Source organism: Amblyomma maculatum, chromosome 1, assembly GCF_055883805.1.
Source record: "Amblyomma maculatum isolate TAMU_Amacu chromosome 1, ASM5588380v1, whole genome shotgun sequence".
Lineage (NCBI taxonomy): Eukaryota > Metazoa > Arthropoda > Arachnida > Ixodida > Ixodidae > Amblyomma > Amblyomma maculatum.
This window is the reverse complement of record NC_139344.1, coordinates 278499241-278523313: the sequence shown is the minus strand read 5'-3', so window position 1 is coordinate 278523313 and position 24073 is coordinate 278499241. Positions and strand designations below refer to the sequence as shown.

Below are 24073 nucleotides of genomic sequence, written 5' to 3'. Positions count from 1 at the left end.
CGACAAACGGCTGGCGTTCGTCAACGTTTTTGACGCTACAGCGTCCGCCGGTGCGACGGAAAAGAGCCTGCGTTAGATCGCCTTCAACGTCCCGAAGCGACTCAGGCTATGAAGGACGCCGCATCGGAGGAATAATTTACGCTATCCGGGGTTGTCCAATGACATCACATTGCGCCCGCATCGAAATATCGAAGCCGTGAATACGCGACGCTGTGTCAGTATCGTGATCAGCGGGGGCTATCTTGTGACTTTTGGTGGCACGGAATCAGAGCTACATCGAAAGACACCGAAGGTGACGCTATGTAATCCGTCCTGAGCTGGTCCCATGTCAACGACTAGCCTTCTGACGTTATCCAATAACTGCGGTAATACTTTCAAACCACTAGGCCACCGCTGCGAACCCTAAACAAAAATATACGAGCGCAGACCTTCGAAACCCTAGCACGCTGTCAATAAGCTGCAGGTCTATAGGTAGCGCCGCTGTCAAATGCTGCCGCCGTTATCCGCGCTTATCAATTGCCCTCTATGTTCTATATAAATTACACTCCCTCCCCATCTGTGGCTAGACCAGCGTCCCTGCATGATCCGTCCCTCGGTTACCGATCGTTTCTACACAGATTCTACAAAGGCTGACTACGAAAGCAGTCCTCCTTTACGCCGTCCATGTTGAAACAACTGAGGCGTGAAAATCGCCAATAATGCCTCTCGTTTCGAGCCAATGTTAACACAGGTGCCGAGAAGCTTCGGAGCAAATCAGAAAATATGAGACAACGAAGATTAAAAAAAAAAATGAATACTTTGGATAAGTTCCGTAATAACAGATCCAGTTAGTCAAAGTCTACACAACGCAATAGTTTAAAATACCCTGAACCAGAAAAGTCAGTGTTCCAAGCACGCCTCTTCTTTTTCTTTTTTTTTTTGTGTGTGTGGTTTAGTCACGGCAAACTAGAGCTTTTCCGGTACGTTAATTATTGCGGCAATTATGTGGCAACCGTGGCAATGATGTGGCCTTACAAGCAGGAAGTGGTTGGTTGGTTGGTGGGGTTTAACGTCCCAAAGCGATCAGGCTATGAGAGACGTCGTAGTGGAGGACTCCGGAAATTTCGACCACCTGGGGTTCTTTAACGTGCACTGACATCGCACAGCACACGGACGCCTTGCTTTTCGCCTCCACCGAAAAGCGGTCGCCGAGGCCGGGATTCGATACCGCGTCCTTGGGAATAGTAGTCGAGCGTCGTAACCACTGTGCCACCCTGGCGGGGGCGAGCAGGAAGTGTCACCACGCAATACACTGCACATTTATACAGTTGTTAAAGAAAGAGAACTGCAATACAAAGAGGCAGAACCGGTTACACAACCCCCGAATTTTGAAATGAAAAAAGGCGGGTGGCACACAGTCGGTTTGTTTCGCTTCCAACGAGCACCGCATGGCAGGCTTTAAATATGCACTGGCTCCGGAATAGTTTCGAGGCAGAAACGCTACTACGGAGGCGCGTTAGTTTCCACCACACTGGTGCTGTATCTAAAGGTTAGGGTGCTTGTAGTGTTGCGCGGCCGAAATCAGTAGCAGGAGCGCAAAAGACGTTGCGCCACCGAGCGTTTCCTCCGAACAGTCCGCGCAGTCAACCAGCGCAAACACACGCAGCGGGAGCTTTTCCCGCTCGCGCACAAGTGGTCATTTTGCCGTCAGCGGCTGTATATTTATTATGGCTGCAAGTCACCCATTTGCTCGCGCTTACGGCCGCACATCCCACTCCTGCGCTGGAGACGGCATCACTCGCTCACGCACAGCATTGCCCAAGTGGCCGTTCGTCGATGCCACCCTCAATTTCTTCGCGCGCAACCTCCTCGATTGTAGTGCGCGAGCTGCAATAGGGGGGGGGGGGGAATAATCGTAATATACGTGCGCTTGCCCTTGGCGTAAGGCTCTGTCTGTCCAGACAAAGCTAGTGTAAATCCCGGCACATCGGAACAGCCCATTTTCTCCAACAGTCCCCACATATAATAGTGTTCACTAAAGACGTGTAAACTGTGAAGCACAGCAGGTTGTATGAATAACGACAAAGCGATGAAAGTGACTTCCCTTGTCTCCGTGAACGAAAAAGCAAAGCGAGGTGGGTATAGCGAGGATATGCAAGTTACAACAAAGCGTTCTACAGAGGAACAATTGCAATCTCGAGCAGGCAAAACCACGTTTCGGTGCAGGTTAGGAAAACATGTTCTTTTAGCTTGGCATTGACTATTTTGTAGCAGTATAAATCGGTCGGTACACTCACAGCTACGCAAAGTGATCATGTATGCATGCGGTGAACATAATCCTTATATACCCCCCTAACCTTTCTTTGAAACTGGACGAAAGGTAAAACTTCCGCTGTCACAGCTAGTTCTGCAGTATCAGTCTCTCGTGAGAAAACGATATACCATCAGCTTGATTACTACAGCGTTTCCACTGTATTTTTCTGGCAAAATCGTCCCTGATTAGGTTATAAGCATGTGCTGTGAAGCGGAAAATGGGAGATTCGATTCTTCCATATATGACACGTATAGTTTCTGCGTATGTTGAATGCGAGGCTTTAAACATGTTTGCAACGTTGGTGCGAGCGTTGAATTTGCTTTGCAGCGCCAGTGGACGATTTACACCCGAGACGCCGCCATATTTTGTGGGCCGCTTTTCAGTCTTTTTTCAAACGGTGAGCCAAAATGGTCCATTATAATTTGCGAATCTTCACATGGCTACTTTGGATAGACTAGACAAACAAGGCCGAAGTAATGCGTTCTTATAACAGGTATAAGCGGCTTAAATGCTAAAACGTATTCTTAAATGGCGCTATTGCAGAGGCCAAAATCCAACAACTGGCATTAAACTGGGCCCAGAAAAAGGGTACATAAGTGGGTGTAAGTACAGGGAAACTGGGAGCGCGTGGCCACCGCGCTTTCAGAACCACTGCCGGCGGCGAAAGTGGGCTGCACCAGGCACACGCGCGGAAAGAGCAGCCAACCGTGCTTATTGCGCATGCGGTTCGCCGCTGATTCTCCCAGGCTTTCTGTGGCAGCGCGGCACAAAGCGTGCCGGTCACGCGCTCACATAGGAATAACGAACGATGGGACATTGCATTGAGCCCTCCGTGCATTGGTGCCACGTTGTGCTTTGCAGTCAACACACACACACACACACACACACACACACACACACACACACACACACACACACACACACACACACACACACACACACACACACACACACACACACACACACACACACACACACACACACACACACACACACACACACACACACACACACACACACACACACACACACACACACACACACACACACACACACACACACACACACACACACACACACACACACACACACACACACACACACACACACACACACACACACACACACACACACACACACACACACACACACACACACACACACACACACACACACACACACACACACACACACACACACACACACACACACACACACACACACACACACACACACACACACACACACACACACACACACACACACACACACACACACACACACACACACACACACACACACACACACACACACACACACACACACACACACACACACACACACACACACACACACACACACACACACACACACACACACACACACACACACACACACACACACACACACACACACACACACACACACACACACACACACACACACACACACACACACACACACACTATACATATAAGGAAAACCAGCTTTTAAATAAAGGATATAAGTGCTCCATATTATCTTATACGAAGTGCGCATTTTTCTCATGGCCTTCCCCTACAATGGTTTTATGTAGCTTGCGTTATTTGCGCTGCACATCTTCGTAAAATTTCTACGGAGAACCATTTCTACGGCACCTGCAGATTACAAAAAGATATACACAAACAATTTATCACCAGCGTTTGCAACAGACGTTTTTTTTTTCTTTCTTTTATTTTCTTCTTTTTTTTTTTTTTTTGCAGTGTTGGGAAGCAAATTGGTTGCGCACCTGAGCAAAACTGTCTCTTCCTCTTGGAGCACACCGTACAGGGCGGGGGAGAACTAACTCCCTCAGGAACAGCGGCCCGGACACAGGCCAACAAATGTCTCCTCCTTACCTAATAACAGGACTATTAGGGATCGCAAAGCTGCATGAAATCATTCCAGCGTATGCCACTCGTTCTCTCGAGATCTATAACAATATTATGTTAAAACATGTAACACGTATTCAATGTACTCATTCTGGTATAGCTATTTACTAACCAATTAATTTCTCCTTACTGTTACTGTTTTGTTGGTTTTGAGCTACAATGTACTCATTCTGGTATAGCTATTTACTAACCGATTAATTTCTCCTTACTGTTACTGTTTTGTTGATTTTGAGCTAGTATTTGTTCATCATCATCATCAGCTACTGCAGGTCGAAGGCCTCTCCCATATTTCTCCAATTAACCCGGTTCTGTGCTAGCTGCATCCACTTGACCCCTGCGAACTTCTTAACCTCATCCGCCCACCTAATTTTCTTCCGCCCCCTGCTACGCTTTCCTTACCTTGGAAACCAGCTTGTTAACCTAAGCGACCATCGGTTATCCTCTCTTCGCACTACATGTCCTGCCCATGCCCATTTCTTCTTGATTTCCACTAGAATGTCGGTAACTTGAGTTATTTCTCTGACCCACTCTGCACGCTTCCTATCTCTTAATGTTACCCCTACCATTTTTCGTTCCATAGCCCTCTGCATTGTCCTCAACATAAGTAGAACCCTCTTGGTTAGCCTCCACGTTTCAGCCCCATAGGTGAGTACAGGTAAGATGCAACTGTTGTATACTTTCCTCTTGAGCGATACTGGTAAGCTGCTAGTCATAATCTGCGAGTGCTTGCCAAATGCGCTCCATCCCAATCTTATTTTTCTTGTTATTTCCTTTTCATGGTCCGGATCTGCGGTTACAACCTGTCCTAAGTAGAAATATTCGCCTACTACTTCCAGTACTTCGCTACCTAACGTAAACTGCTGTTCCTTCCCGAGGCTGTTGAACATTACCTTAGTCTTCTGCATATTGATTTTCAAGCCTACCTTTCTATTTTTCCTGTCTTGGTCACCAATCATTCTTTGCAGTTCATCTCCTGAGTTACTTAGCAAGGCAATGTCATCAGCAAATCGCAGATTACTGAGGTATTCTCCATCTACCCTTATCCCTAACTGCTCCGATTCCAAGTCTCTGAGTACTTCCTCTAAGCAAGCTGTGAATATTACTGGGGAGATCGTGTCTCCTTGCCTAACACCTTTCTTTATGGGAATTTTGTTACTTTCTTTATGCAGAACTATGGTTGCTGTGCAGCCACTATATATATCTTCCAGCACTTTCACGTACGGCTCGTCTACACCCTGATTTCGCAATGCTTGCATCACCGCCGAGGTTTCAAATGAGTCAAACGCTTTTTCGTAATCAATGAATGCTATGTATAAGGGCTGGTTATATTCCAAGCATTTTTCTATCACCTGATTAATGGTATGGATATGATCGATAGTAGAGTACCGTTTCCGAAAACTTGCTTGATGTTTTGCTTGGTTGCAGTCTAAAGTTGTCCTGATTCTATTAGCGATTACTTTGGTAAATACTTTATACGTACAAGACAGTAAGCTGATTGGTCTGCAATTTTTAAGATTCTTAGCGTCCCCTTTCTTATGAATGAGGATAATGTTTGCATTCTTCCATGGTTCCGGTACCGTCAATGACACCAGGCACTGCGTATACAGGGTGGCCAGTTTTTAAAGCACGATATCCCCCCCCCCCCCCCCCCCCCCCCCCCGTTCAACAAATCTATAGTTATAACTGATCCTCTCCAGCTGATCTCCCCCTTTTCATAGTTTCTAATGCTTTCTTGACCTCGTCCTTCGTCACTGGTGGAACGTCTGACTGTTCTTCCCTACCGCCAATCTCATTACGGTCCTGACTACTTTGGCTACTGTAGAGATCAGTATAAAACTCCTCAGCTACTTTGACTACCTTGTCCATATTCGTGTTTGTGTTTGTTCACTGGTGAGATATTACGTGAGGGCGGTACAGGGCGAACAAATACAAAAAAAAATCACGGCGAAATGTTTCCCACGAGCTGCTTGAATGCTAGAGATGGTCGTGAGCGTTTCACTGCATTACAGTGGCTGGAGTGGGCGATGCGGTGGTTCCTTTTATGTATGGGTTTCAGAAGGCAAGGAGCGAAAACATTTATGAACTGAATGAAAAGTTTATGGGTTTAGGGCTTTCAAGCTGTTGTACAAGATTTGATCTCAATTTGGCCATTTTCTATTTAAATGCGAACGAACGAGAACAACTAATACGTCGTGAATTTGGGATCCGACCTGCTGGCGCTAGCCGTAGTGGGCCTTTCAATTCAGCGTCAACAAACAGTGAACCGGGGGTCCTGACACATGCAAGTTACTTTCCCTCGATTCAATGTGAGGTGCAGAAGACATAATCGCGAACTTGATCTCTTCGCAGTCTCGCAGAAGCACGCTGCCACGTTAGGCGCTTAAGCTGAATTAAATTGATCGCATTTATATATAATCCCGGCCGGCCATTCAGTCTGCAAGTCACGAAATGCTGAAGCCTAATTCGCTATTTACTACCGAAGGCGAGCAGAATTCGGAGCCCGACAAAAGCGGATTACATTCCATATGCTGGCACACAACAGCAATGGTCAGCATTGTTGTTTGTTTTTCCTGTTTTTTTTTTTTTTTCGGGGAGCACACGCGTTTTCGCGACGGCAAAGCAGGATAACAGAAGGATTAAAAATATTGGGAGGACGTCGAGTTATATGCATGTTGTAAGCAATACTTCCAGCCACACAAATATACTACTACAAATTACTGCAGCACATAACAGTAAGCTATACCTAACCACTTCAGGTCAAACTATGTCTATGTATACTCACTGCGTAAGGAGCAAAAAAGAATACCAGTAACTAGAACTAACTACGACCGACAGACCTTAAATTTTCAGATACCGCATTTAATAAACATCGTGTCATGTAAACTCGATTTTCAACATCCCAGATTTAAACAATATGTCAAATTATATTTGATAAAACCAGCCCATTTCTTTTCCTTAAGAGCACCATCCACCATGACTGTAATGACTACTATATATATCTATATATATATATATATATATATATATATATATATATATATATATATATATATATATATATATATATATATATATATATATATATATATATATATATATATATATATATATCTGTATTTTGTTCATAATTGATCATCCTCTATGCACATTGTATAAAAAGCAAGCATTTCTAATCCAAGTTTGCACATATTTGCTATAAATAACAATATTGTATTTTCGCATTACTTCGATGATGTACTTAATGCCGAAATTGCTACCTGGGCAGGAGCCTCTGTCAGGCCTTGTGCCTTTAGCTCCTGCTGCACTTTCATTGTATGAAGAAAGAAAGAAAAGAAAGAAAGAAAGAAAGAAAGAAAGAAAGAAAGAAAGAAAGAAAGAAAGAAAGAAAGAACAGAAAGAAAGAAAGAAAGAAAGAAAGAAAGAAAGAAAGAAAGAAAGAAAGAAAGAAAGAAAGAAAGAAAGAAAGAAAGAAAGAAAGAAAGAAAGAAAGAAAGAAAGAAAGGTGGACCTAATGTATGCATTGCCTTATGATTGTTAGCTAATGTTTAGGTGCGTCATTAAAAATAAACTAATTACAGAAGTAATATTCCCGACTGCACATGCCACGCTACGAAACGTGTAATTGACACGATAATTGATACAAAATTCATGTGCTTTTCGGCGCAGTCCGGCCTTCTTATGGACACGTCAAGAGGATGTCAGCGCTCTTTCCTGTCCCTTCTTTTCGCCTTCGGGCTTTTCATTTGCGCTGAAGTTTTTTTTTTTCTTTTTTTTTTTTTTTTTTTTTTTCAAATCATTATGGACCAAGTAGCCCAACAAAAAGCTTTAAAGCAGGGACGCCTCACATAAGTGCTTGGGTCACGGGTTCCTTCAGCAAATTACAAAGGGAAGCAAACTGAATATTTGGCTCTCGTGCACGGCCACTGCAATATGTTAGCGTATGTTCTTCCTGGCAGAAAACTCTAGCAAACATGGTTGTTTTGTTGAAATTTCATTTCTTACGCTGGCTCCAGTAAACAAAAAAGAAGGAAGACTATTTTTTAGGCTGTAGCCACACAGTAATGCAAGCACACAGTGTAGCAGACAAATTGTTTTACACCAAACAGCAAAAAAAGAGAAGTTCTTATTTATGGGGCGTATACCATGTGCCCTCAAATTCGGAGACTAACAAAAACTTGAAGTTGCGCGGGGCGAAAAAAGGAAAACATCACCATCAGGCTCTCTGCCCGCTGCCCGCCACGAGAGGAGCGTCGAAGGCGACCACCGGACAGGTTCGTTCCGTTCCGAAGCTTCCGCCCTAGGGTCGTCCTTCGGCACGCAAAACGCGGCAGGTCCGCATGGGTCCGCATCTCGTCGTCCTATGGCTGCTCCGATGGGATGCAAAATGGACGCGCCCGCATACCTCACGCGAGTCGCGGAAAGAAGATGCACAAACAGGATGCACAACCAACAAAGACTGAACCAACGCCCCGGCGACAGAGCTCTACGAAAGGCCGAACCCGAGAACTAGCATCCGGAACGGCGCACGACGTTAGCGGGCGGCTTTAGCGACGCAACGCCTAGTATCCTGCATCCGTGCCGGCTACCGACGCCACGAAACTATCTTCATGGGGCTTCGTGCACGAACCATTTCAAGCACGTCTGACGTTTCCACACCTTGCACACGAAAGTGTGAGAAATCACTGTGCTTTCCTCGGATCGTAATTTTTTTGCAGTCTTATATTTCAGCGGGGTTTCATGGTTTCATCTCGAATTTAGCGTGAGATGAGTTGGGAGAGAGCAACATACACGTACGAACAGTGATCGTCATCCACACCAGCTATAACTGTACATGTCCGCTGAAGAGAAAAGCCATCTCATCCCCGTAAGCTTCACCAGTTTACCTGTCTGGCTCCTTTCCCTAAAGGTTGGCTTCAATGCCAATTTCAGCTATAACCAACTCATGCTTGTTCCCTCTCTTCCTTCATATCTTCTCCTAGATGGACACCGGTAAGTTGCTGTTCATGACCTTAGAGCACCTGCCAAATACACTTCACCCCAGTCATCAGTGAATGTAAAATTATTACTGGCAGGCTCAACCTCTCCGAACAGCAATCGCAGACACAACGGCGCACGTCTTCGAATTAGCTGTATTGCACGCGCTACGTACGCAATTAATAATCATCAGTCTGACTGAACCCAATGCAGAAAGACTCTTCCAATAAAAGCCCTCCTATTATGCCGGTCCTGTGCCAGCTACACAACCCCATCAAACTTCCCAATCTCATCCGCCAATCCATCTGTTAGCCTCAGCGACCATCGGTTATCTTGCCTCCACCTTACACCCCCTTCCAATTTTTGAATTCGACTACAGAATGTCAGCAACTCGCATTTGTTCCCTGCTCTCTTCCCGTCTATCGGCGTTATCGGTTTTCTTACCGTAGCTGTTTTCAAATTAAGATGAACCCATTTTTAGCTTTAGTTTCTACCCCGTTGGTGAGTACTGGTAAGATATAGCTTTTATACACTTTCCTCTTGGGGCATACGGCTAAATACCATTGATGAGCTAAGAATATCTGGCAAATGCACGGAACTGCATTCTTGTTCTAGTTATTTCAGTTTCGTGGCCCGGCCGGCCATTACTACTTGCTTTGGGTAGATGCATTTCCCTATACCACTTTCAGCGCCTCGCCACATATCGTAATCAGTTGTTCCGTTACGACGCCAACTTAAGTTTTCTGCATATCAGTTTGTGAACCCAACATTATGCCCCCCCCCTAGCCATGCATCCCAATTCGTTCGCTAATTTAGAGCAAGGCAGTCATCAGCGAACTGCCACTGACCCTTATCCCTGCAAGCTTCGTGTCCCCTTGCCTGGTACCCTTCCTTACTGATACTGCTGTGCAGCAGCTATAGATACCGTCCAGCGTCTTTGTATACGGCTCTCCTCCACCATAATTCCGTAACGCGTGCATGGCTGTTGATATGTCGACTGAATCAGATGCTTCCTCGCAATCTCTTTGGTTTATGAGGTTCAACCTCCAAAACGGCTCTTGCTATGTGAGACGCCGTAGTGGAGGGCTCCAGAAATTTCGACCACCTTGGGCTCTTTAGCGTACGCTGACATTGCACAGTACATGGACGCCTTGCGCTTCGCCTCCACCGAAACGCGGCCGCCGGGATTCGATCCCGCGTCCTTGGGTTCAGCAGTCGAGCGCCCTAGCATGCGCTAAGCCATCGCCGGTGAGTCGCTTTTCCGTACTCTATGAAGGCTGAACACATGAGTTGTTTGTATTCTCCGCATTTCTGTATCACCTGATTGACCGTGTAACTATGGTCCACTGTCGAGTAGCCTTCACAAAAGCACCCCCTTCCGTCATATGGTTGACTAAATTTTAAGATTGTCATGATTGTATTACCGTCTGCTTTCGTGAATAGTTGTCACACAGCGCTACAGACACGGACACAGCGAGACAAACAGAACGGGCGCTAAATACCTTGTAGGCAAGCTGTTAGGACTAGTTTGTCAAGTCCTCGATGTCCCCTTTCTTATGGATTAAGATAATTATTCCGAGATTAAAGTCTGCTTATGATAATGTGACACTGTGCGAGAAAGAATTGGCACCCTGCAAATGCAATCTCCCGGCCCACCATCCTTCAGGGGATTTGTTGTCACCTAATCCTTGCCAGCTTGACAGGGGTCGGGGCAATCGCGCCACTACGCCTGCGGTCCGGTGGACCGATATACGTCTACATTAGTACGTCTCTACTCTGCTAAAAGCCTCCATTATCGTCCGCTGCTTGAACATTAAGGTCGTCGTTTTCAATTACAGCCGAATATCTGTTTAGCGGAGAAATGCTCAATTTATCCATCCCTCTTACGAATAACCGGTTGACGAGCTTCTCTCTTACGACTTCTTCCGTCCCCTCTTCAAGTCGGGGTTACAGTTTCAGACCTTACCATCATTTGGTCACTACATTGCATATTCCCGAGCACCTCGAACTACTTTACTGCACAATGTCAGGGTTAACGTACAATATGAAATTTATTTCATTTTTAGTTTCGCTATATTGGCTCTTCCATGTCTATTTCCGGCTCTCCAGTTAGCGAAAGAAGGTACGCAAATTATTTTGTTTTGCGAATTGTATTATTACCTTCCCTTCTCAAGCCTGCTTTTCGTGGCACTCAAGTCGTCGACCAGTACGTGAACAGTTTTTACTTTACTCACTGCCGATTCCACGACTTCATGAAGCTTTCAACTATCTGGTCATTATGCGGCCGCGTATGCTTGGATCGTCTTTCATCTGCACTTCTTAAACTTAATTATGATAACTGCCATTCCCTCGTTTATAATTCATCCATGTTGAAAGCTACATCGTTCTTGGTCAAGAGTCCCACACCAGGTTCTCGTGTCTCCTAAATCCCGATAGCACAGTACGTGCCCGCCCTGTAAGCACTGTATACACTTCATTGCCCCTAACCTCGCTAATCCCCATGACATCCCATTTAATACCAGCTAGCTACACTAAACAGCACTGCTGTACTAATCGCACTGAATATTCAAAATGTCCTTTATGCCTTATGTTGCGATTTGTTATGTGTTGTGTACAGCGCGTGTATCCCCCCTCCCCCCCCCCCTTCTGTGTTCGTGCACGGTGTAATCATATATATATATATATATATATATATATATATATATATATATATATATATATATATATATATATATATATATATATCCACCCTGTCACGGCATCTGAACCAACAGCATCCAATAAATAAAAATAAAAGTAATAAAATACTGTTCTGGAGTTAAATGTTGCCAGGTTTAGACTGCAATAGTTGCCAAATTCTGGATCATTTAACGGTGCGCAAAGGCTGGCGCAAAGATTTTCGCCAGGCGCGGAAGTGCATATAGCGGAGAATTGTCCACGCCGACTTTCTGTCAGTGACGGCGCAGATGACCGCCCACACAGGTCTATAATCCACCCGGTCAGCCGAAGACAGGCGCGCACGCAACAGAGGTGCCCGCGTCAGAGAGATTTGGCCGCACTCCAGTCGTTTTTACCGCCGCTCTGCAGCCTATGCAGCTACAGCTTAGGTTGCTTCCACCCTAGCTGCTGCCAAATTTTACATCGCAGTAGAAAAAAAATACGAAAAGGAAGTGGGACCAGACGGAACGACCTTTTCCTTCGGTGGATGGCGCAATGTGCTTGAAATGCACCAGAATTCAAAGGTTAGAAGTAGCAAAATGATCTTTTAAATATTTTTCTGCCAACGTGGAACTGTGCCGTCTTTGCCAAAAGTAACCAGGCGACATGTTTCGCTTCTCGTTTGTATTCTAAAAGCGATATTAATTATCAGAGCATCACAACTTGTTAAAAGTGAGAACAGAAGCTCTCCTTTATTTTCCACAGATTTGCAGCTTCAGAAATAGCACGAATCCTCACTACCCCACTGAGAAGCGGAACATGCAGCCTGGTTACTTCTGGCAAAGACTGTACAGCCTGTTCCTCACGTGAGCGGGAACATCGTGCCTGCAGTTTGGAGATAACATGGGAGGGAAAGACGTGACTCCTGAGAACGCCTGACGACAAAGCTGATAGGATTCCCTGCCCTGCTCCATTGCGTTTTTGATGACTCAACTCGCGACATTGTACATTGCAAGTTGTGCGACATTTACGACTGCAGTTCGCCACCTGAGCGCGGTGACAAGCGATAGTGGACTCCAATCGGTTTCGAAACCGCGTTCATTGGGAACCGTGTAAACGGGATGAAGTGCTGACTCCATCGAAAGGGATTTGCAGTGAATCGTGCACGGGTTGGGGAGAGATAGAAGCCGGCGGTCTGCTTTCAATGTAGTTTTTGTACAGTAATCTTAAAACGTGGCTTTTCTTTCTCAGTTTACAAACAATACAGGACTGAAAAAAAAAAAAAGCGCAAGTTTATCCCGGTTAAACCCGAACGTGAGCTTTGTCAAGCATGGCTACACATGAGCGACGCCTGCACCGAAGCGTTGAGGCACTCGGATCGGCACCCATGGCGAGACTGAGCAACCAAGCGCCGGCAAAGCGGTCCCTGAACCCACGGCACCCACGGTGGTCGGAATTTGCAGAGCTCTCCACTACGGCGTATCTCGGCTCAAGGTCAGACGCGCAAGTGGATAATTTTGGCAGTTACAGTGAAAACAGTAGAGCTAATAAACTAAGATCTCACACTCGACAGTGACATAAATCAGCTAACAGTGAAACGAAGCGTCGGCACTTGTAACGTATGATTATTATTCGCGAAGGTTAATTTCATCGTTTATTCATCCTTCATCTCATACCCTACTGATGCCCTGAGGCAATAAATATCGATTTAAAAATTTATACACACACACACACACACACACACACACACACACACACACACACACACACACACACATATATATATATATATATATATATATATATATATATATATATATATATATATATATATATATATATATATATATATGAATGAAAGAAGCCAACAGTCGACGAGGCCAAGGAAAGCGTTGGGGATTGTACTTTGTCTTTTTTTTTTTATTTTTACTTCGATAATCACATAAATTAGTAATGTAATCTGTTCAGGGGAAAGATAATTAAACACAAAGTAGAAGAAAAAAGAAGAAGGTTGAGGGTGGCGCTGGTGAACACTCTCAAGGTTCGTATACAGACAACATTAATACCCAAGAAAGTAGCAGGGGGGACAGCGGTCGATGTAGCTCAGTTGGAAGAGCACCGGACGCGATATTCGGAGGTCGTGGGTTCGGACCCCACCATCGGCACGTTGTTTTTTCTTCTACTTTGTGTTTAATTATCTTTCCCCTGAACAGATTACATTACCAATTTATGTGATTATCGAAGTAAAAAAAAAAAAGACAAAGTACAATCCCCAACGCTTTCCTCGGCCTCGCCGACTGTTGGCTTCTTTCATTCATGTATTATAACGAGCACCCTCATTTACCCTTCATATATTACTCTCGACATCGAGGACAAAGCTGGCGCTACTGGACAGTCCCGGATGCGATGGAGACTAAAATTAAATGAAATGAATGTCAATAAAAATTTTGCAAGAAGAAGATGCCAGTTTAAACATAAAGTAAGCGCATTCGAGAAAAATAACCAATAAAATAGCTCCGCTAGTAAGCGAACCGAAAATGAATAAAAATATAAGAACAATGTTGGCCTGTTTGACAAACGGGAAGTACCCCCTACTTCAACCTGTTAATATCGCCCGAGCATCGACAAAAACAGGTGCGAACCGGCGACATTGGCGAGAGTTGATGCGTGCGCAGCAGAATACACCAGTTCCAGTCAATGTGTAGTGCGACCGACTTATTTTTTTCCATGTCGTGTTTCAGAAAACATGTTAATGATTCCTACCGCGAAATGTTCGCAACGATAGCAAAGAAATGTTCCAACCTACAGGAACAAAAAGGAATGCCTGTTTCGGATCCATGCAATCCGAAGATCCTTTTCAAATACTATAGTGGGAGCAGGGGACCGTCCCCTAACACTGGACGGGATGTCGAATGGGCGAAGATGATCGTAGGCATGGGACGCTGTTTAGTCGAGCAGACTAATTAGTTGACGTCAGTCCTGGCTCCCAGAACGCTGTGCACGGCTTCAGTGCAACACAGTACAGGACCCGGATGACCCGACGATTCTCTTCCAACGGTTTAGCAAATGGATCTCCGAGCATGGGCTTGGGTAAAGTGGTGAGGGGGCACCAAGTGACTCAGATCTGCGCCTGCGGCTTCATTTGCGCTGGCACATTATCGCCCATCTGAAGTCGTGACGTAGCAGTAGCCTTGTCAAGATAGCGGTGGCGACGACTTCAGCAACTGGCGAGAAAGCCGTCATGACGTCATGCTACCGGGATCAGCCGGACGGCGCGACGGGAAATGGCGTAAAATTGAGTGAACTGTTACATTGCAGTATAGTCGGCAGCGCGAAACAAAGCCGGCTCCATCACTATTCCCGCCGCCGCCTGGTGGCGTTAGTTCTCTCACTTCAGCTCATTTTCATTGTTCCTTTCGGCTACGGAGCGTATTCCTCTCTGTCCGGTTCATTGGCACACACAATGCAACGCCGCCGTGTAACTGCGCGTTCTTTCTCAACTTATGCCTTGTGGCAAACTTTCGAATAAAAAAAAAAAAAACGCGTCCGGAATGTCCACAAGGAAGCTGCGCAGCCGTCACGTTAGCAGCAAGAAAGCAACCAGTGTTGCTACGTCGTCAGCATATCAACTCGCCCTCATAGAATTTTCGAAAACTTATATTTTCCCTTTCTACTTAACCTCGAGTGGAGGGCCTTCGGAGACCGGCCGCAACCCTCATCCTTTCTCCGCGACCTTCCTCTGCTAACAAGCCTCTATACAGAAGATGCGGAGGAGCTTGTTTTCTCCAGCACTGCCATCATACCCTGAAGCCGGCGCTCTCTTTGTGCAGGTTGCTTACACATATAAATGTCGTCCCACTGCGCGGAATTTTGTCGCCCATATAAGCTCACAAAATGCTGGAAACGAATGGGGCCACACCTTTCAAGGAAAATTGAGCAGAGCCAAACAAGAGGTTTCTACGCGTATACTATCGCTTTTGTTCAAGGATTTTTCACCCTGTTCGCATATCCGAATTTGCGAGATCCTCTGCAGCAGAAATTGCACGACAGATAATGGAACCGGCAGGACTATCACAGTGCAGGGTTCGATACTTCGAAACAGATACCATAAACCCAGATTTGTACTTTCAGAAAGGTCGGCTGAGTGCTGTAAAGCTCCACCAATTTCGGCTCGTGTGCTTTATCCGTTGCCGAGAACGCTGCTGGTAGTCTCGAAATGTCTTTCGACTCCTCGTTCTCGTTTAAACACTCTGCCTTTCGAATTCAATTAACCGATGTGCGGAAAGCGCGACTCCTGCAGCTTTCAGCAAGAATGCCTGGTCACGTTGGAATAGCAAGCACCCGGAAGATGGCCATGTACAGCCTCGTCCACTTCTAGCTGTAACACGCTCACCGCCTTCAAAGCTCTGTTGCGTTCGAACCCGCCACACAATAAAGCTAAGTGGCAGGCCATGTGAAGCAGCACATCCGGGTCCCTGCGTGCGTGCATCGATTTGCATCGATATGTGGCTGTTTCGTACGTAATGTTGATTTGAAAGCAGTGTGTGTTATAGCTAGAAGTGGACGACCCTGTACATTGAATGAACGTGCCGGCACTGCCCTAGAACGATCGCCGCAGTGGAAGGCAGTTTTGGTGGTCTGGTGACCCTTTAACATGCACTGGGTGTCTCACAGCACACGGGCTCTACACAGTCGAATGCCGTATCACTGCGCTTGATATCAATTTCCCGTTAACTCATTTGAACAAGGCCCAAGGCTCATCGTGTGATAACAAGCACTGAATTCACTTTACGAAATGCAACCAAAACGTATACAAAGGTTTCCTGGCTTGCAGAAACCCACGCTTGAAACGAACAGACATACAGTTGGAGACTGTCAGCACAGCACAGACGTATACGCTTACCGGACGTGTAAGAGGCGCCCGGTATAAGCTGGTATACGTTTCCCCTGGGCTAAACGGAACGAGATATTTAGCTTAGCGTAGAAGTATATACCGATTTGCCGAACCCCTCCTGCGCACGCACATTGACACGGGTGGGTGCCCCCATACCTGAGGGATTCGTGGCCACTCAATCTCTGGAGTAACAACACTCCACGCAGATTTAACGAAAAGAACAAATGGCACTGTCGTAACTGAACGCGTATTGCAATAAAATAGCCTGATACTGGAGCCCTTCGGAAAGGAAAGAAGCGCATGTGTTATACCTTGCTTGACAAACAAATCAGATATCTTGTGCGTGCGTGCCGATGTGACTTCCATTTTGAAAAGACATACCTCGGTACTGTCTGCGCAGATGAGCTGTAACCAACTTTTTATTTTGAGGAAAAATATTATACTGCGAAACTGAAGGCCGTCAACATCGAAGGCGAGTCCCTTTTTTATGTGTACTTAATCAGCAAAGCGGTTCGAAACGGAATGTCAAAAACACACTTGAAAACTCGTTGCTTTCCCACACATAAGAAACGGCATCGCTTGCATTTCAAATACAGACGCTGCCTGCGAATTTGATGATGCAGAAGTTATTACGGAGATAGCATACCACGCGCAGCGACGTAATTTTATAAATTCGCAATGCGGAAAAATAACGATCCTTCAGACAAGCATTTTCACATTCGATATTTTCGTGCCACATGCCAGTGAAGGAAACTGCGCGGTCATCAGAAAATCAAAGTGGTCATTGTAACATAGAAAAGACCGGCAGACATACTGCACGCCATCTGGTTAATGGGGTCTAACGTCCCAAAAGAGACTCAGGCTATGAGAGACGCCGTATAGTGGAGAGCTCCGGATATTTCGATCAGCGTGCCCCGACATCGCACGGCACAAGGGCGCCTTGGTTTTCGCCTCCATCGAAAAGTGGCCGCCGCGGCCGGGGGAAGCATAAAATGAACTGCCAAACCAAGCCGTTTGTTTTTTTCTTACATAATCTGTTGTACGCTCTGTGCTGGTTGGTTACTCGTGCGTTTAAGTGGCATTTTAAAGCGTCAGGTGAGGGCTGAGCGAAATAACGCAAAAGCTGGAAGGTCAAAAAACGAAAGCTAAAATACAGCGCAACGTCGCTGGCACTTGGGAAGCGGGCGCGGATTTGAGCGGATGAAGCTTCCCCTGCATTCGGTCGCCTGATCAACGCAAGTATTTACATGCTCAATTTCTCGTTACGGCCGGGGACGAGCGTAAAGGCCTCATTTCAACTGGTGGTCCACCTATGTCATCGGGAGTTATTACCGACACCAGGCCAGGTCACGGTCTGCTACCATGTTGCAGCACAAACGCCAATGACACACACGCTGCTCTTACACCACCCTCGTCACCCGAGCGAAGGTACAGGCGGGCGACCGCACGACGGAGCACCAGGGGCAACTCCCACCCCGCCGGGGTGGTGCAGTGGTAAGACGCCCGACTACTGTGCCGGAGTACCCGGGTTCGAACCCGACCGCGGCGGCTGCGTTTCGATGGAGGCGAAACGAAGTAGCGTCCGTGTGCTGTGCGATGTCAGCGCGCGTTAAAGATCCCCAGGTGGTCGAAATTACTCCGTAGCCCTCCACTACGGCTCCTCTTTCTCTCTTTCCACTTTCACTCCCATCTTCCTCCCTTCCCTTACGGCGCGGTTCAGGTGTCCACAGAAACAAGTGTGACAGATACTGCGCCTTTCCCTTCCTGTGAACCAATTATATAATATATATATATATATAAAACTCCCACCGCAGAAGATCCTGGGGAAGCGCAGAGCCTTCTGTCTGCGTGCATCTCGCTCGCGCAAGAGACCGCCGTGGATGGCAGCTCGCTTACGCCAACTCGTACCTGTATCCTACAAGCTGCTGCTGTCACACAGACTGCTGCCCCCGACCACGGTGTTAGAATAGCCTCTAACACCACGCCCCCGAAGAAACCTACACCAAGAGCCGCTGCACCGAAAGATGCAGTGTGGATAGATAGTGAGTACACCTCCCCCAGCTTCGGAATATAGCCTCGCCCCTTCGCAATGCTGACGAAGAAGTGCAAACACCCCGAAAGCATCACAAGATTTGTAGAAAATCCTCAAGCGCCACTGTAACAATGTGTCGAGCACTCGTGCAGCAAAATGAGAAACCACGGCAAATGTGAAAGCTCGGTACAATACACATGCCAAAGTAAAGACAGAAAAAGAATATGCATGCACGTGACTTCGGAGTGTTTTGCTGTTTGCCCGCTGCCGAACTCCATGGGATGTTTTCTGCGCTTCCGCAGACAGCACTGCTCACCTTTTTGTGGCCCTCCTGAAACATCATCACTCTAAATATTTCAGAGAATGCGAGAACGTACAGACACAGAAATGACATAGCGTGAGTTATTTCAATTGTCAAGATGGACATAAAATCGAGCTTCTCAAAACGCGGAAAACCCGGACAGGAGGAGGCTGAACACGCGTTCCTAATTTTTTCATCAGACGTTGCACGTGCAGGCACGCGCGAGTTCCCTGCACCGCAATCAGCGAGCCCTTCACGACTTCCTTATCGCCGGTCGCCTCAGGTCGGCCGAGCGAGCCGGTCGCCCGACCAGGAGCGGAGAACGGCCGCCGGGGCTATCTCCAACGGATACGCATTCTTCACACCTTCGCCGCTGTAGCACTGCCTATCAACGACCCGACAAGTTCAACGGTGCCTGCACTGCTCCTGACCCACTAAGCAGCGCACTTGACCCATGTTACGGGCCGATAAGCCGGCCCATGGACGACTTCTTGCGCCCTTATCGCGCGTCATCGCCCATTATCGGAAGACAAACACACCGCACCCACTTGGATGACCGCGATAAGACGAAGGTGCTATCGGCACCTGAAGAACAGCAGCTTCATCAAACGGACGCCACGGAGCAGTCGGCCGGAGTCTAAAAGACACGGACAAAGAACAAGCGAGCCGCGAGACAAGCGGACACTCAAATTTGGCGTGCACAGGGTATACCTCACGAATTAAAGCAAACATTTCTACTGCAATGATGGAGACAAGGGCGAGTCGGTAACCGCTTACCGCACGATACAAGATGACGGAAGATCTCTAGAGTCAGCGTTCGTCTCTGTGCTTCCTTGCTCCACGCCGCTACGCACAGCACGAGGTAGGCACCTGTGTGCCACATACTATATTATCAGCCGAGTTTAGTTCCAGCCACCTCCGATTACAGCATTATTGCGCTAGATACGGGGGGAATTTCCTCCACTCGCTTGCCTCTCTCAATTCCGTCGCTTCCTCCTATAGGTCCGCTTGGCTGTTGAATACGTTAACGATACCTGTGTTGAATACGTTAACGATAACTGCAAGAGTACCCACGTTCGTTTCTGTTAAACACTTTTTTAAGTTCACCTGCACTGAACAATTAGCCTCAACAATTTTACAACAGAAGCCATGCGAAATGCATGTTCTCCTATCGGCTGCACATGGATGACATACCAAAAGCGCGTTAAATACCGGCTTGGAATATATCGTCCACGCTCGATTGCAGCCCTTTGTTTTTCTTCCTCCCACACGGATAGAATCTTGCACTACATTTCCTTCTCGCAAATGGACACACCCTATAAGGGCATCAAAGAATATGCAGAAGACCAAAAAAAAAAAAAAAGTAGGACCGACGTTAATTCCCACTAAGCACTGTGCCGCGCCCAGAAGCTTCCTCGATGTTGGAGGTGTGTCGGGCTCAGAGTCGGAAGTTACTGAGTGCAGTTCTCATCCGAGGGCGAGCCGACATCCTTTGGTTAAGACTTGATGCTTGGTAAGCACCCATAGAAAAAAAAAAAAAAAAGGTCACTACCATTTCCAGAAGAGTAGACTGCACGCTGCGGCCGTAACAAAACGACAAAACGCAACATCCCACAGTAAACTGAACAAGGGCAGCGATAACACCACGCGAGTTCCGACAGTGAACCATGTGAGCCGCCAATCAACACAAAAAATCGCATAATGTGCGCTTCCGCAACAGCTGACGACGTGTGCGTAGAAGCCAATAGCGCCGGATCGCGAGCCATCGCGCGTATAGAGCGCTGAAAGAGGCAAAATTTAGTTTTTTTTTTTAAATAACGCTATTATGAACACAGTTGAGACAAACATAGTGTCGCGAACTATTGTAATCTGTCTCGACGGCCAGCAGTAGGCAGCCTTATCGCTGTGCTCTTTGTTTACGCTCACTGCTGCAGAGAGCGGGCTTTATCACATTATTTGCCACACATGATGCGCCGAGATGCAAATATGGTATTACCACTACGTGCGTCAGTTTCCACATTGGCTGTTCGCCTAGTTTGAGCGGCCAAACGGATATTCGTAGTTGGACGAGCACGCTCTTCTTATCGCATAAAGCCTACATCAATGGAATCACATCACGCCCGAAAATGAGAAAAGTGTGATGCGTCCACCGAGAAGAGAGACAGTTTAGTGAGCGAAGACGCCTGCTGACAGCAGCAGCGCACCATGTTGCCAGAGAGTTTAGCGGTCAGGTTCACCTTCGCCTCCGTGTCCTCCTCCGGCCCCCTGCCCTTCTCGGCAGCGCGCCAGCTCGCCGAGAAGGACATTGCATTGCATGTGCTTCTGCCAAGAGCCTTGCTTTTGCCAGAGCTACTGTCCATGTCGCTTGCATCAGCCAGACCGACCTTACCAGCCGGATTAACGCGATCGAACCGAACACCGAGCACGCACGTTAGCATAGAGATGTTAACCAGCTTTCGTTTATTAACGCGCTAAGATGGTAAGTTTAGCTCTACAAATTTGTTAATCAAATAATCAAGTTTTCTTTTTTCTTTTTTTACTGTTTTCTTCGTCGCGCAAGATGCGCCGAGATCTATAATGCTTCTATAATACTGCTGTAATGGCGCGACAATATATCCACACTATCGCTGTGTACTTATATGTACGCCAGAGGCCGTTAAGCGCCGTTAACTTGTATTGGAGACGAGGAGAAAAATAATGCTTCATCGAGCATTCTGAATGCCCCACATTTCGATTTCATTGTTGTTCTTGATTTATCTTTTTATTTTTCAGAATTCTTTTCCTAGTCAAATGTCATCCTCATCCGCCCGCCTAACTTTTTGCCGCCCCCTGCTACGCTCTCCTTCCCTTGGAATCCAATTTGTCACCCTTTTCAGCCGTCGGTTATCCTCTCTTCGCACTACATGTCCTGCCCATGCCCATTTCTTCTTCTTGATTTCAACTACAGAGTCATTAACTCGAGTTATTTCTTTTACCCACTTTGCACGCTTCCTATCTCTTAACGTTACACCCTGACTAACTTAGCAAGGCAATGCCATCGGCGAATCGGAGATTACTAAGGTATTCTCCAGCAACCCTTATCCCTAACTCCCATCCCAAGTATCTGAATACTTTCTTTAAGCAAGCTGTGTATAGTACTGGGGAGATCATGTCTACTTGCTTAACACATTTCTTTATGTGAATTTTACTACTTTCTTTATGCAGAACTGTGATTGCTGCGCATCGACTATAGATATCTTCCAGTACTTCCACATACGGCTAATCTACACACAGATTTCGCAATGTCTGCATGACTGCCGAGGTCTCGACTGAGTCAAATGCTTCTTCGTAATCAATTAATGCTATGTATAGGGGCTGGTTATATTTCGAGCATTTTTCTATCACCTGATTAATGGTATGGATATGATCGATAGTAGAGTACCCTTTCCGAAAACCTGCTTGATCTTTCGCTTGGCTGCAGTCTAAGGTTGTCCTGATTCTATTAGCGATTACCTTGGTAAATACCTTGTACGTAACAGATAGTAAGCTGATTGGTCTAATTTTTCAGTAGCTTCCCCTTTCTTATGAATTAAAATAATGTCAGCGTTCTTCCATGATTCCGCTACCGCCGATGTCGCCAGGCATTGAGTATACAGAGCGGCCAATTTTGTTTTCTAGCCCGATATCCCCCCCCCCCCCCCCCCCCCCACGCACACCTCTGTCCAACAAATCTGTAGTTACCTGACCCTCCTAAGCTGTTTCCCCCCTTTTAATGGCTTCTAAAGCTTTCTTAACTTCGTCCTTCGTTACAGGCGGAACGTCTGACTGCTCTTCACTAATGCCAATCTCATTGTCCAGAGTCAGTATAGAACACCTCGGCTACTTTGACTACCTTGCTTATATTAGTGATGACATTGTGCGCCTTGTCCCTTCGCATACGTATGATTTTTGCATATGCCTAACTTCTTCACCGCTTTCATGCATGTTCGATTTTCTCCATGTTATACTTTCTTATATATGTCGAACACTTTGCACATAGTGATTACCTTTGATAGCTTTGCCAGTCTATCTTGTCTGTTAGGTTGGTGGCTTTCATACTTTGGCGTCTCTTAAATCATTCATCTGCTTAGATAATTAACCGCTGTCTTCTCTAACTATCCTACCACCTACTCCTAGGTCAATAATGATCTCGGAAGGTATCTTTCAACGCTTCTACACTAAGGTCGTCTTCCTCGGTTACTGCTGAACGTCGATTCTGCAGCGAGTTCTTCCACCTTCCTTCTCATCGCTAATTCGTTAATGGATTCGCTCATCGCTAATCCATACTAATCTATTTCATCCCCTCTTCCAATCTAGACTAATTCGAGGCCTCGCCATGCACTGCATCGCACCTTTCCGATCACATCTGTACCCTGCACAATGCCAGGGTTAGAACTTCAAAATCATGAATACCTTCTTCAGCAAACGAAAGAACCGGAAGTGGACTTGGAAAAGCCCTAAAAAAGAGTACAGCAACGTTTATTTGGACATCATGTGATTAGAAAGAAAGAAAAAAAAATCACAATAATGTCAACGCCGAATCACTGAATGACTGAAAAGTAGTGACGATTACAAATTGTTGAGAAATATAACAATTCACACCGCAGCAAATAAACTTGCTGATGCAAAAATCGTCAACGGTCATCTGCTGCTGAGTGAAAACTGCGTGAAAATGATAACTTTCTATAATCTCGTCCGCCCACCTTATTTTCGGCCGCCCTCTGCTACGCTAGCGTTCTCTTCGAATCCTACAAGTTTGCTTTCGCATTGCATTCACTGTGAATGCCTATTTCTTTTTCTTGAATCAGACTAAGATTCAGCTAGGACTCGAGTTTGTCCTCTATACTCTGCACGTTTCCCGTCGCTTAGGGTTACAACTATCATGCTACTTTTCCGTAGCTCCCTGTTTTTTTCGCAACTTAAGTTGAACCCTTTTCGCTGGCCTCCATTCTTGTGCCCCATAGGTGAGTGCCGGCGAGATACAGCTGTATTA

At 46.3% G+C, this 24073-nt stretch overlaps 1 protein-coding gene across 6 annotated transcripts in view; it reads right to left on the bottom strand.

Moving 5' to 3' along the window:
- Ae2 (anion exchange protein Ae2) overlaps positions 1 to 24073 on the bottom strand; it is a 228046-nt gene that overhangs the window by 85073 nt on the left and 118900 nt on the right. For 2 of the 6 annotated variants that reach the window (XM_084591395.1, XM_084591396.1), the window contains exon 1: positions 8415 to 8555. The exons of the other annotated variants lie outside the window; for them this stretch is intronic. In XM_084591395.1, the coding sequence (XP_084447521.1) occupies positions 8415 to 8552 (138 nt within the window). In that variant the 5' untranslated portion in view covers positions 8553 to 8555. Of the gene's footprint in view, positions 1 to 8414; positions 8556 to 24073 lie in introns of those variants that run through there. 6 annotated transcript variants of the gene reach the window in all.